The sequence below is a fragment of the Corvus moneduloides genome, chromosome 3, assembly GCF_009650955.1.
Source record: "Corvus moneduloides isolate bCorMon1 chromosome 3, bCorMon1.pri, whole genome shotgun sequence".
Lineage (NCBI taxonomy): Eukaryota > Metazoa > Chordata > Aves > Passeriformes > Corvidae > Corvus > Corvus moneduloides.
Genome location: NC_045478.1, coordinates 116,870,718 through 116,884,554, shown reverse-complemented (window position 1 = coordinate 116,884,554; position 13,837 = coordinate 116,870,718). Strand labels below are relative to the sequence as shown.

The following is a 13,837-nucleotide window of genomic DNA, read 5'->3' as shown; positions in this document are numbered from 1 at the left end:
CTCCCTGTGAACATTCCTGAGAGCTGCAAAGCTTTCACCAAAAGTGACCCTCTGAAGGTTGTCCTGACATTTTTCCTGGAGAAATATGTTCCAACAGTTCCGGACCACACCAATCACACCACCACAGCCAAGGGATCCTGTCTGTGATACCAGTTTAACATTATGACCCACCTGTGAGGCTGGGTAACTGAGGTTCTTGTTAATAGATCCTTTGGGGTGAATCAGAGTGAAACGACACTGAATGACCAGTGTGTGATTTTTATCTGTCAGCATAAAACTTCTGCTGGCTGCAGATGATTGTAAATAACAAAAACAATAGTGCTTCAGATAAGTCATAGGAGGCAGTGTGGGCATGGAGCTCATGAGCGATTGTAAATGAAACTGCATCTCTGAGAGAAGGAGAAGCAAAGGGGCAATTTGCTGAACAGTAGCCATCAAAATAAAACCAAGCAGCAGTCAGAAATTATATTGTAGGGTAAAACTGTGTTTCTGGCAGAGTTCTGTCATGGAGATTACCTATGACAGCCTCCACAAGTTGAACAAGGCTTTTCCTGATTCTTAGTATAAGGTTGAGTAGGACACCATTCCTTGTGGGATCTTCCACTACCTGTGTCAGGAAGGGATCATCAGAGCTTTCCAGGAACCTCCTGGACTGTCTGTACTTTGCTGTGTTGCCTCTCCAGCAGCTGTCAGGGTAGTTAAAGTCCCTCACAAGAGGGAAGAACCAGGACCTGTGATATTGAGGCTGCTTTGAGCATCCTGCATTGTGGCATCACAGTGGTGTTGGAATTAGGAGGCCTGTGCAGGACACCCACCTCAGTCCCTAATGGCTTGAGGGAATAGGAAAAGCTGCTTGGCCTAAAGGAGGCAGAGCTACCCACAGCTTCCCTCACTATCAGACTACCCTGGGACAGTGTGACACAGAGAGCACCACTGTGGGCACACAGCCCCTCAGCCAGGGACAATACTTGAGTGAGTGACATCCCAGCTGCCCCTGGCCCAGCAGGCCAAGGACAAAGGGCACAGCAGGGCATCCCGAGGCTGTGATGTGCAGGTGGGGTGCTGGCAGAAGGCTTGGCAGGTCAGGGAATGCCCTGTCAGGGGCCTCAGACTTGGTGAGGCAGAGGCAGACAGGTCAGCGTGTTCTCCCCCTCCCTACCCGCCCCGTGGGCCTGGGGACATGGGGACAGTGGGCTCAGATGGGGCTGTCCTCACAGGGCAGGTGGCAGCTGTCAACATTGGCTACCACGATGGCTGATGCTGAGCAGCTCAGGAGGGCCAAGCTGCATGTGGAGAAGGCCATTAAGGTGAGGGGTCTGATTTCACACCTCCCCGAAACGCCATGCGCTTGCATTTTTGCAGCTGTGGCTCAGGAGAGCTGAGCTGGAGCACCGGCTGGGGCAGGCTGAGCTCACTGCTCTCTCTGCAGGAGAAGAAGATCTTTGCAGTGCAGGGCCCTTACCCCGTCATCCGCCGCCTGCTGCGGGCCCGGGGCTGGGTGGAGAGGAAGCTCCCCCGCAACGGCAAACAGCTGAAGCAGCAGGCTGGCAACCAAAAGAAGCTGCAGGTGGAGAAGAGGGCAAGTGGTGGTGATGGTGATGGTGATGGTGATGATGATGATGATGATGATGATGAGCTGGGGGAGGCAGTGCTGAACCCACGTGGTGGGGCACAGCCTTCCCTGGGCAGTACAGAGCCCCTGCACCATCCACAGCCAAACAATAAGAGGAGCAAGGCAGAAGGGGAAGATGAAGACAAGAAGGAAGAAAAAGAGCAGTGCAGTGAGGACTCTGATGACCTCCATGACCTCATGGTTAGCTGAGAGGGCTAGGGCTGAGCTCTGCCACAGCTTCCCACGCCCTTCCCCTGGGACCCTCAGGGGCAGGGCACAGCCTGGAGCAAGGGACTGGGGCAGGACGGGGGCTCTCTGTCTCACCCCGGCCCACTCCCTCCTGCAGTCCTTCCTGGTGCAGGACCAGGTGCCAAACTTCCTCTGGACCATCTGCCTTAACACCATTGACCAGGAGCTGCTGCAGAGGATTGAGGTGGTGAACCGCTATCCCCGGCTTCACGCCCTTTGCACCAAGGTGGGAGCATGGAGGGGGGCACAAGAGGTGGGGGTGTCCAGCAGAGGCTGACAAGCTTCTCTAAACAGGAGGGGCTGTGCCAAAGCCTGCAAAACTTGTCCTGGTTTGAGCAAGTCGACCTCAACACCTTTTTCCCCCGGTGCTACCGGCTGGGGATCATGGAGGAGCAGGAAGCCTTCATCGGTGAGCTTGGGGCTGTTGTCTCCTGTCGCCCCTCAATGCTCCCGTCTTCCCATGTCCTGTGCAGGACTGGCGAGGGATGACTCCTCCCTCTTGCAGAGGATTTCTGCCTGACGGCAGCTCGCAACCTGCTCAAACTGGCTTTGGAGAAGGTAGGGGACAGGCTGGTGGGGACAGAGCAGCCCCCAAAATCCAACAAGGTGCCAGGTGAGTGCGTGGAGCTGGGTCCGGTGGAGGGGGGTAATGAAATGGGGAGTTCAGGGCTAGGGACATGTCTGAGGGTTCAGCTTGGAAGCTGACCCTCTGCTCATGGCTGTGGCTTGGGATCCCTTACTCCGTCGGCTGCCCTAGCTCCAAAGGCACCCCTCCCACAGGGAGGCTCAGTGCTTTGGCCCCAAGGCTGGCATAGGAGTCACGTCTCTCACTCCACGCCATCCACGGCATGGCCAGGCTCCTCCCTGTACCCCCACCTGGTGGAGGAGGCCTTGGAGGTCTGTGAGCAGCACCTGGGCGTCCTGGGGCACCAGGACATCGACAGGGAGACCCCGTCGCCCTGCCGGACATGCATCGCCTGGGACCACTTCCTGCAGGAATACTACCATGTGGCACAGTGAGTGCTGAGGGAGACGGGGGCAGGGGGAAATGGTGGCGGGGTCGGTGCTGAGCCCCCTCTGTCCCCCCACAGTGAGGGGGCCAGGCTGGTGCTGAGCAAGGAGCAGCGGGAGCAGTGCCAGGGCGTGCTGCAGCGCCTGGGGGAGCAGCTGCCGCAGCTCGGCATAGAGGGCAACCTCAATGTCTGGATTCTCAAGCCCAGCGCCAAATCCCGCGGCAGGGGTAAGGCTGGGGGAAGCATGGGGCACACACATCCCCACGGAGAAGAGATCCCACCATCACTGTGTTGCCCAGGCATCGTCTGCGCGACGCGGCTGGAGGAGGTGCTGGAGCTGTCGCGGAGCTGCACGGCCCCCGCGGCGCGGGTGTGCGAGTGGGTGGTGCAGAAGTACGTGGAGCAGCCGCTGACCATCTTCGACACCAAATTCGACATCCGGCAATGGTTCGTGGTGACTGACTGGAAGCCGCTGACTGTCTGGTTCTACCGAGACTGCTACCTGCGCTTCTGCTCCCAGCCCTTCTCCCTGCGCCGCTTGGAGCCGTGAGTGCCCCCCCCGCCCCCCTCGGCTCGCACTGCCCAGCCCCCCGGCACCCCCTGACCCAGCCCGCTCTCCCTGCCCAGCGCCAGGCACCTCTGCAACGTCTCCATCCAGAAGCGGTACAAAACATCACAGCCGGATCCCCGCGTGCCCCTCGACAAGATCTGGTCCAACAAGCAATTCCAGGCATACCTGGCACGGCTGGGGAGGGCGGATGCTTGGCACCGGGTGATGGTGCCTGGCATGAAGGCGGCGATCCTGAACGCCCTGCGCTGCACCCAGGACCAGGTGGGCTCCCGCAAGGGCAGTTTTGAGCTCTTCGGGGCTGACTTTCTCATTGGGGAGGACTGCCAGCCCTGGCTGCTGGAGATCAACTCCTGCCCCACCATGAGCCCTTCCTCGGCGGTGACCCGCCGGCTCTGCGCCAATGTCCAGCGGGACACGCTGCGCCTCGTGCTCGACCGCAAGGACAACCCCTCCTGTCCCATTGGTGCCTTTGAGCTCCTCTACAAGGAGGTAGGCTGGGGACTGGGGGCAGCTACACCCCAGACACCCCGAGCCCCCACTCCCCCTTGTGCCTTCCTGCAGGCAGCCATGCCCACATGTCTGCATGTAGGGCTGAAGCTGATGGTCGAAGGCTGTTCCCTGAAGAAGCCCCGGCCGGCTCGATCCCAGGACAAGCCCCCTGCACCCTCAGGGGACAGAGCCACCGAGGTCCCCCGGTCCAGAGCGGCACCGGGAAAGCTGTCTCCTCTGGGGCCATGGAGCAGCTGCTGCCTGCCCAGGTCTGACCTTCCAGCATTGCCACAGCCCCCGGACTGCTCTGCTGGGAGCCAGGAGTTGCCATGGTTTCTTCACCTAGTTGGGCAGCCCGAGGAAGCTCAGCACCTTCTCAGTAGCTGTCCCATGGATAGAGTGCCTGGACCATTGACCCAGGGAGCCCCCAGGAGCCCCTGGCAACCCCCAGGCTACTCTGCTGGAGACCAGGAGCTGCCATGGCTCCTTCACCTGGTGGTCGGGCAGCCCGAGGAAGCTCAGCCCCCGGAAGATCAACCCCAGGCAGCTTTGCCGCCGATCACTAGCTGTCCTCTGGTGCCTCTGCCACCACCCCGGGGACCCACCAGGGGTCCCTGGCGACCTACAGGCAGTTCTGATGGGACCCAGCAGCTCCTTCACCTGGTTGGGCAACTCGAGGATGCTCAGGCTCAGGAAGCTCACACCCAGGCAGCTCAGCCCAAGGCAACTCCGCCCTCGATCACTAGCCATCCCCTGGATAAGTTGCCACCGCTGCAGGGAGAGCGCAGGAGTTCCCGGCGACCCCCGAGATGTTCTGCCGGGAGCCAGGGATTGCCACAGCTGAGTCAGCCGGGTGGGCAGCCCCAGGCTGCTTGGTCCTGTGCAGTTCTGCCCCCGATCAATGCCCGTCTCCCGGTGAGGGGATCTGTGCCACAACCCCGGGGAGCACCCTGGCGACCCGTGGGCTGTGCACCGGCTCCTGCAGGACCTCCAGCCAGGCCAGCACGCCTGCCTGCGCTGTAACAGAGCACCGGGACCCCGGCCCCTGCCTGGGACTGAAGAAGCCTACCGTCAGCTCCCAAGAGGATGCAGAAGACCAGGGACACGCGAACGAGAGGAGGGTACTGCGCCGCGGTACCCACCTCAACCTGCACACCTGCTTTAACAGACTTTTGTGAGAAGGAGCCTGGCTTGGATCTTCTGTGTGTGGGAGATGTGGACACAGCTGGGGATGAGGCTGGAGGCTGGGCTGCCGGGGCAGCTCCTCTGCTGGGATACAGAGGAGGCAGGAAAAGCTGCCTCCACTCCTGCCTGCCTGCGGTCACCCCTGCCGGACAGAGCTGTGGCAGTGGTGACACTGGTGCACCCCGGCACTAGGAAGCAGGTCAGGAACAGGGTGCTGGCAGGGCTGGTGCCTCCTGCAATGCCAGGGGGATGGCAGGAGGAATCCCATCCTTTGTGTGTGCCAAGAAAAGAACTGGGTGCTTGAGCCTGGCAGCAGATGGGGATTAATGGGCTGGCAAAGGGGAGTCGGGTGGCCACAGGGGTCCCCTGTAGGCATTAGGGCTCCTGGGGCTGCTTGGATGTGCAGGAAAGGAGCGGGGGGGAATGCAAAGGGGGCCCTGGGACAGCACCAGCTCCTGCTGGTTCCTTCTATGACAAGGTAACCCATCTTGTTACAGAATCACAGAATGGGTCAGCTTGGAAGGGATCACAGTGGGTCATCTGGTCCCACCTCCCTGCTCAAGCAGGGTCATCCCAGAGCACACGGCACAGGACTGTGTCCAGACGGTTCTTGAATATCTCCAGAGAGGGACACTCCTTAGTCTGTCTGGGGGATCTGTTCCAGTGTATGGAGTGAGTTCTTCCTCACAGGTGGAACTAGAACTGCCAGGGCAGCTCCACTGCTGGCAGAGAGCAGAGAGGACCCCATGGCTCCCCAGTGCTTGTGCCCTCCAGGCACCAGGCCTGTGCCTGCTCGTGTTGCCTGAGGATGGCCGGGCCAGGCCCCTCCTGCCCCTCTTTGGGCTGGGCAGATGTGACCAGTGCATGATACATCAGCTGCAGAAAAAGACTCTGGTGTTTCTGGCAGAGTTCTGACAGAGGTTAGCTGGGAGAGTTCTCTGCTGTTAGAGCCAGTTCCTGAGGCCTCCTCTCTGCAAGAGCCACAAGGTTCTCCTCACTGGGAAACTCCTGCTGCATTAAGGTACAGCCCATTTTCTGCTGGCTGCGTTCATCAGGGCCACTGTGAGCAGGTGGAAGAGAACCCGAATGCAAAGGGAAAGAGAGAACCTGGCCAGCAGCAAGGGCCATCTCCTGCATCAGTTTGGATCATGTACCCATAGGCTTGTTGGTGAGTAGCCCCTGAAAATGTTGTTTGGCAGAGCAAGTACTGAGGGGGGACCATCTTCTGTTCCCATAGGAAATCCTTATGGGCATCATCCTTGTGCCTTCTCATCCCAGCCAGAACAGGCTGCAGACTCTCCCAGTCTTCACACGTTGTTCCACAAAAAGAAAGGGAGAAGAGCTGACTTTAATGGTGTTTTGATGTCTACCACTCAAAATCCAGTGCTCAGAAAACTTTTTTGCATGACTGGTCAACTCATTCAGGTGCCAGTGGCCCTGAGGCAGAAATAAGAGCAAAGAGAAGGGCTTGGCTGGAGCCAGGAAGAATTTTCCAAGACTGTCCTCGAGGGTGGCCATGAGAATGTATTTAGAGACTCCCCCTTGTACATCAGAAGTGGAATAGGAGAGTCTCTTGTAAGAAGCAATGACAGCAGCATAGGAAGATTTTAGGGATCTGAGAGCAGGTGTCACAAGGAGAGTCAAAGGATGAAACTCCAGAATTTAAAATGACATCTGCAGAAAGAAGAGTATTGAACAAAGAGCTGGCAGCAAGCTGTGAGAGAGGGAAAGAGACTGTGCTAATGGACTGGTTATGGAAAAGCTGAGTGATCATTTGGAGAATGGTTTTAAAGGGGGCCAAGGGATAGTCAGAGAGAGAGAGACCTTGGTAAGAGAGAGGAAAGCTCCACTCTCCCAAGTGAGAGATCCTTCTAGGAAGCTGAATCAGTTGTGTGCCAGAAAATGTACCTAGAACAAGGAAATTTGCAGGTAGGAGTTCAAACAGATTATTACTGTGACTCAGTCTCTTGAGCTGGGTAACACAACCAAAAAATAAAGCAAACGGTGCAGAAAAGTTAAGCAGACAGAGAGCAGCAACAAAAAAAGGAAAGGAAAGATGAACTCTGCATGGGTACACAACCTAAGGCCAGAGGAGTTGTATGCTAGTACTGGTTCACAATCAAGCTGTCATCTAACCTTAGTCACACTTTGTGATTTGCCTTTGAAGTTCAAACACTTGTGAAGCCTTCAAGGATTGTTTCAAACTAACACAAGTGCCTCGGGCTGGCTGCTCTTGCCACCTCAGAGTGCTTCATGTCCTGCTGGCTTCATGCACACACCTAATTCCCTATTTGATCTGTGCCCCTACCCAGGCAGCCCTCACATATCTACCCGATATGCAAACATGCACAATGAGTCCCTTTGTGTGTTTCCTTGTTCCCAAGACTCCCCTAAGCCTCCCTGGACTTTCCCCAGCTTGCCTCTGCTATGGCTGTTCAAGAAGGAAGATGTGATCACAGTTACCTCATGCTAAGCAAACAAGACATCAAATCATCACTTTGATACCACAACAGCTCCAGTAAAAGCCACAAAATAACACACATATAAAAATTCCTCTCTCTTCTGTCCTCAGATTAATCTTACAGGCGTCCCACATCCAGTACATGTATTTTTCCCAATTTATCATATATTTCACTAAATATGTATTTCTGACTGAAATAGAAGAACCTGCTTTTTCCTCCCCATTTAAACACATTTACTATTCAGCTGGGTTTTTCTGAAAGGCAACTTGCAACACAAATATTGTTCTAGTCCCAGTAATCTGTGTTCCTATGCTAATGCAAAACAGACAAAAATTCCACAAAGTGGAATTCTTGGGCTGTTGTGGAGCTAATAAATACATTTACAGCTTAGGACCTTTGAATGGCTCCTGAATAACCCAGCTTTATCAATTGCTTGAGACTGAATCCCAGGAAATTTAGTTTAGCATTACTACTGCCACAAATCTCTTGCCATAGCTCCAAGGAATATCTCATTATAATAACAAATCAGGGAAGAGTTTCAGCAAGAGGAATTGTATTGACTTTAATGGACTGGAGGAAGGAGGATTTCCTCATCCTTAAATAAGGGCTTCACTTCCTACCCCCAAAATTAACTTGACTGGGGAAAGGCTAAATCATGGTGCGGTGGCATTATAAGCCGTGGAGACACCCTGGAAGAAAGCAGGGTGGGGGGGAAGTAAAATAAAGTAGCAGAGTATTTGCTGAGTGTGATCTTACAGAAAGATGGGGTGAGTAAATCCTCTCCTACTACCAGCAGTGCCTGTACAACCCGGCAACTCTTCTCCTGTGGCACAGGGATTGTGGGGAAATCAAACACTCTGGAGCTGCTACAGCTGCTACAGCCTGTGACATGCTGCTTACAGGAGAAACAGAGCCCAAGAACCCCAAAGGCAGAAGAGCTGTAGAAACACAGAAAGCAGTCTATAAAAACGGGAATCTGTTAGTTTTGTGCGATGCAGCTCCTACCTGGTGACTAGAGGTGCCAGAAGAAGCCTGGCACATCACAGAGAATTGCTGTTGTGCTGTGCAGCTATTACACAGGACCAACAGAAACATTCACATGAGCCAGAAGTAGCTTCAAATTGCCTATTAATTCTGGATGCCTGTCAGCAGTTGTTATCTGATGGGCCAGCGTGAGCTGGCATCTTCTACAGAGGAAAAAAGAAATCAAACATAACCATTACTTAAAAGAAATAGTTAAAGAGTCCTTTCATCATGACTTTCATCCCCTTGTGCCTTTTAGCCCCCCCTTCACAATGCCTGATTCCTCCTGGGAGCACTCCCCTCTCAGCTTGCTGGAGCTGCTTGGCCCTGTTCTCCCCACACCATTTTCCCCATCCCAGCCCAGGGGGTCACACCTAAAGGTTCAGGGCCCCCCTCCCAGCTGGCTTGGCTTGAGCTGCCTGTGAATTGCCAAGAGCTGGGGGTATCCCCTCCCAGCCCGAACATTCAATGCTTTTTCCTTGTCACTGTGTGACTCTGAAAGCTTTAAAGCTTTCCTGGGTGAACAGATTTTAATTTATCGGTAAACAAGGAATATTCCCCTTCTGGCAGTCAAACCTCTGTGTACTGACAGGCACCATCCGCATTTGAAACACTGATTTGCATCTCTTTATAAGTGAGTTTGCTGAGGCCAGGCTTGTGCAGTGTGCTTTCAGTGTGGGAGGAAGCTTTACCTGAATATAAAAACATTCAGGGAAAATGAATTTCAGAGATTCATGTTGCTCTGCTTACAGAAAGCAATTTTAATGTGACCCTTCAGCAGTCACAGCAAGATCTGAAAAATGCTGAAATATGGTCCTTTTAAATAAAATTTTCATGGAGTATGTAATCAAAACATAAACTGACCATTTTCTGTCAGGCTCAAGATAGGGTTATAAATAAAAAAACCAAAACCAAACCCAAAAAGAGAAAAAAAAAAAGAAACTTAATCTTTAATATCTCTGTTCTAACAGACTTTCGAGACTTACCGTCAATAGTTTTCACTAAAATGAATAACAGCAAATGTGTGGGATTTGGGCAGTTCTGTTTCCTTGACTATTTGCATGCTTATCCAGTCAGGGAAGACAAAACAATTGCTTGTGACAGGTCTGACCCATCACCACCAAATGCCTCAGTTGCAAGGCTGAATGTTAACTACTGTCTGTTTACAGGGAATACTTGCAGCAGTCTCAGGGGCTTGGAGAGGTTGGATCACTCCAAATGGTGACAGAACCATCGGCAGAAGACTGGGTTTGGTGTAAATTCCCACAGATGAGCTCTTTTTGCTTTGGTCCTGGTGCTCACTGGGGAGCCTTGGGGTGCCATTACACATGTGCTGGGAGCGGGGTAAAGCAAGATCCTTGCTAGACTCCTAGATTTAAAATCCTGCCTGAACCTTCAGAAGAGTTTTCTGAGATGTCATAAACGCCATTCAATCCCACATGCCTCCCAGTTCATTTATCTCATACTCTGTACCTTGGGGCCTGGCTTGGTACCATGGAAAACACGCCTGAGAGACTCTCCACAGCCCTGTCTTCAGTTTATCTTCAGCCACTGACATTTGCAGTCTGAAACTCAACTGCAGCAAGAAACTGTACTAAAGAGGGTCCTGAGTCCAGTTCTGGTATGGAGCTCATGATCCGTCTGCTTGGGAATCTTGTGTTAAAAAGGCACGAAAAAACCACAACTATGTAGGTCAAGCTTTAGTATCACATCTCATCACCTGCCTCTCCTTCATGCTTTGAAGGGCTGCCCATTCCCTCCCTGCACCTCCCTTCCTCCTAATCAGGAGCACTGCAAAGGCCTCCTAAAAAAGCCTAAAGAAGAAGGAGGGATGGCACCCTGGCAAGAACCATCATGGCACAGCAATGCAAAAAGACTGTTCTCCTTTCTTTAGTAGTAAAAAGATGCCTTGTAATTCCTTGTAAAAGGCGTTACACTACAGCAGCTGAGACATCAGTACTATTTCACTGTGTTCTCTGCCCAGGGTCCTGACAACATTCAGAAATTTGCCTGGAAGCAATAAACTACGCCAAAAAAATTACAGCACAAGTGAAAGGCACAATTGAAAGTCACATCCAACCAGGCAAGACACGGTGCCACAGTGCTGGGGAATATTTAATCCTTCAAATACATTCCACATACCTACCTGCAAGTCTTCAGCAGGCAGCTTTGCTTCAGTGAGGGGTTCACTCTGAAGAAAAGCAAATGTTGGCGCCTTCCTTCCACTGGAGCTTCTAATAACATCAAGTTAAATAATTATTTAATACTAATAATTGCAATACAACGCAAATAATTGGATCCCGAACAATCCTGTTTTGGGGAGGCTGGAACAGCAAGTATCTCCCCCATCCATAAAGCTGAATGAACTTGGTGAGGAAATCACCTGTGTTTGAGGTCTGCTCCTGGGGGCTGGGAGCACGGTGGTGGCAACGGCACAGGGGGCAAAAGGGACAGTTTGCCCGCATGCCACGAATAAAAGTCACTGTCAGGGGAGAGAGATCCCTCCACAAGGCTTTTCCCTTGGCTGAGCAAGAGGGACCCAGCATTTTCCATGCTCTATTTTCTTTCCAGCCCAGAGCAGGACTTGGGGCACAGACATCAATCTGAGCTGCTTTTCGCCTTCCTTGCAAATATTTATCTGCTACATTTTCCTTCTGCCAGGCAGCTGACAGGAGAGAGGTCCTGGTGCAGAGCACAGGCCAGAAGGACAGAACGCTGCATTCCTCCAACGCAGCAGCGGAGCAGGGCCGACCCTCGGCACTTCCCGGCTGGCGAGGACTCGGGCAACACGCACCCACCTCTGCCCCCACCCACCACCCGCAGGCTGCTCACGCGAATGGAGTGGAGGAAGATTTTTCTCCTTGTTTCTGGCCACTGCTGCAGGATTTTCGCAGCAATGTTTTCTTCTGATCTCTGCTGCCCTCTGGTGATGCGTAGCCGAGGCAGAGAGGAGAACCCTTCTGAGGAGCCAAATCCTCAGGTTTTGCAGCAAAATCTCACTCTCACCCTCATTAAAACCCCAACATAGGCACAGCTGATTTGAGTCTTCTTTGTCCCCAGCACAGACCCTGTGTCACTCGGTGAAGGGTTTCTTGTCTAATAGCACCACGGGGAATTTACTGAGAAGTTAATTCATCCTTATTGCCTCACATCAGGTCAATACTGGTTTAATCAATTTACAGACGTCAGTATTAATTCAAAAAATTAAAAAAGATAGGATGAGGGTTAAAGACACTTGAGTTTCTCTCTGCTTTAGGAGTCATTCTGACAAACTTAGCCCTGCCGCAACACTGCTGCTTACAGCCCCACATTTAGATCAGGCATCTATTTCCCATTAACAATTTAGGGAAGGGGCTACCTCTCACAGGGTCTTGCCCAGACCCTGTGTGCAGGGCTCTGGGGAAAAACGCAGGGGAGGATATTCTCTAATCCCTGCCTGATGTGCTTTCCAAATAAGTTAAGACAAAAGCTGCCTTTCGTTGAGAGATAAAGCTGTGACAAGCAAGCAGGGATGGACTCAGACTGGTACATAATCCAACAGGCTTCATTTTCTCCCAGGCTCCGCTGTTCCCATCACCTGCTGCAAAACAGATATTTAAACTATGCACAGACTGCTCTGCCTCTGCTGCATGCGCTGAGAGGAGAGGAAAGTTGAGAGGAGAGAAAAAAAAACATTAGGCAGGCTCCTGGCTGAAGAGGCAGACCTGCTTTGAGCCTGCTCCTCTGCTGCCTCTCAGCATCTCCATGGCTTAGCGGTGCTCTGCCGGGCCCGAGGGGAAATGCTTCCCTAAAGCACCCACCAGAGAGCTGAAAAGTGCCAGCAGGCTATTCCTGTGCTGCTTCACTTGGTCACGGTAGGGAGGCAATGCAACCCTGTAGATAACACACCGACCCAGAAATCCAGACCCTTGTTTCTCTGCTGCATCTCTAGGAATGGTTGCTCCATTCCTCGATGCTTGAATTTCCGCCTCTGCAAAGCGAGGGCATAATTTCCACTGTAAAGCAGCGTGAGAGCTGTTGGTAACAAGATTTATGATTATTGAGGAGTTATTTAGTACAGCTTTTAGATCCTGCTCCATTGATTTTGCTACACAGACTCCGTGGCTCCTGCTGCTATTACCGGTTAACTCACACCGGCCCTCTGGTACCTTCTGGCCGTGGTGTTTCTGGAGGAGGATCTTGGCATTTAGAGCTGCAGAGAGAGGAGCATCAGCCGTGATCACCACGGGAGTTACAGTCTAAATCAGATCTTGAATATAACCTTGTTTCTTTCTTTTTGTGTTATCCCCTTGGAACGGGTGCTTGCAACAAGCATAAACCACAACCACCAGTGTCATACATAACTCATGTGATACTTAAGAGGGTGAAAAGCCCTGTGAAAAGTAAGAGGTCAATGTAGCTTCTAAAGTAGGTTATTTCTCATCAGTCCTGTTGCTTCTATGACTTGTGGCCCATCCAACACCCCTTGTGAGCTCTGCTGCCCTGTGCTGTCCCACTCAGCGGTCCCAGGGAAGTGATGAGTTATGCAGGGGAGGGTTTCTCTGAGCTGATGCATATTTTGATCCTTAATGGGTCATTTTAAACAACTGTGCTGCAGGGCAAAGAGAAGTGCCTTGTCCAGGTTATCGTGTTTGGGTTTAGGTGTGTTAATAGCAGGTAAATGCACCTTCTGCCTCCAAGTCTCTTCTAGGTTATTTGGATATCAACAAGCAATTTTCCCCTTCAGTAAAATCTATACCCTTTGGCTCAGTGGGATTAACAACCAATAATTAAAAAAAAATTAAAAAGCAAGCCAGTGTGCCAGAAGCAGACTGCCTGAACATTCTTTGTGTGTGGATGTGTCTTGAGCACATGAGGGACGAGGGCCTGAGTCACGGCAGGGGAAGGTCTCAGGAAGCCCATGTCAACATCATTCAGCAGCACCTGTGCTTTGTTTATGCAGTTGTCATTTGGCCACAGTCACAAAACCAAGTCTCCGTTCAAGGAGCTGAGTTGCCAGTTTGTGGTTCAGTATGAAACAGCACAAACTCAGGGTCAGCGCTGCCTGTGCTTTGCCTCCCTGGTCCCCCATATCTGAATTAAACTGGGTAGGTTGGGAGGCAGTGCTGCAGGATTCTCCATTTCCTCATCCTAGCAGAGTCAGCAAGTTACCCCCAAATTCATCATCCTACCCTACAGCTGCTTTTAAACTCAAATCAAAACCCAAACAGGAGGTCAGTACTCCACTTCAAGA

At 52.4% G+C, this 13,837-nt stretch overlaps 1 protein-coding gene across 1 annotated transcript; it reads left to right on the top strand.

Annotated features, from left to right (window-relative positions):
• Positions 1–1,195: 1,195 nt before the first annotated feature.
• Positions 1,196–5,486, top strand: LOC116441605 (tubulin monoglycylase TTLL3-like). The gene is made up of 8 exons (XM_032103693.1): positions 1,196–1,813; positions 1,959–2,087; positions 2,156–2,270; positions 2,367–2,456; positions 2,691–2,877; positions 2,953–3,101; positions 3,174–3,420; positions 3,502–5,486. Exons 1-8 carry the CDS (start codon positions 1,343–1,345, stop codon positions 4,955–4,957), a joined length of 2,844 nt encoding a protein of 947 aa, XP_031959584.1. The 5' UTR covers positions 1,196–1,342; the 3' UTR covers positions 4,958–5,486.
• Positions 5,487–13,837: the final 8,351 nt, after the last annotated feature.

Coding starts and splice junctions, on each gene's coding strand:
- LOC116441605 (XM_032103693.1), top strand. CDS start 1,343: ATGCGCTTGCATTTTTGCAGCTGTGGCTCAGGAGAGCTGAGCTGGAGC. Junction 1,814..1,958: donor ATGACCTCCATGACCTCATG/GTTAGCTGAGAG, acceptor TCCCTCCTGCAG/TCCTTCCTGGTGCAGGACCA. Junction 2,878..2,952: donor GAATACTACCATGTGGCACA/GTGAGTGCTGAG, acceptor GTCCCCCCACAG/TGAGGGGGCCAGGCTGGTGC.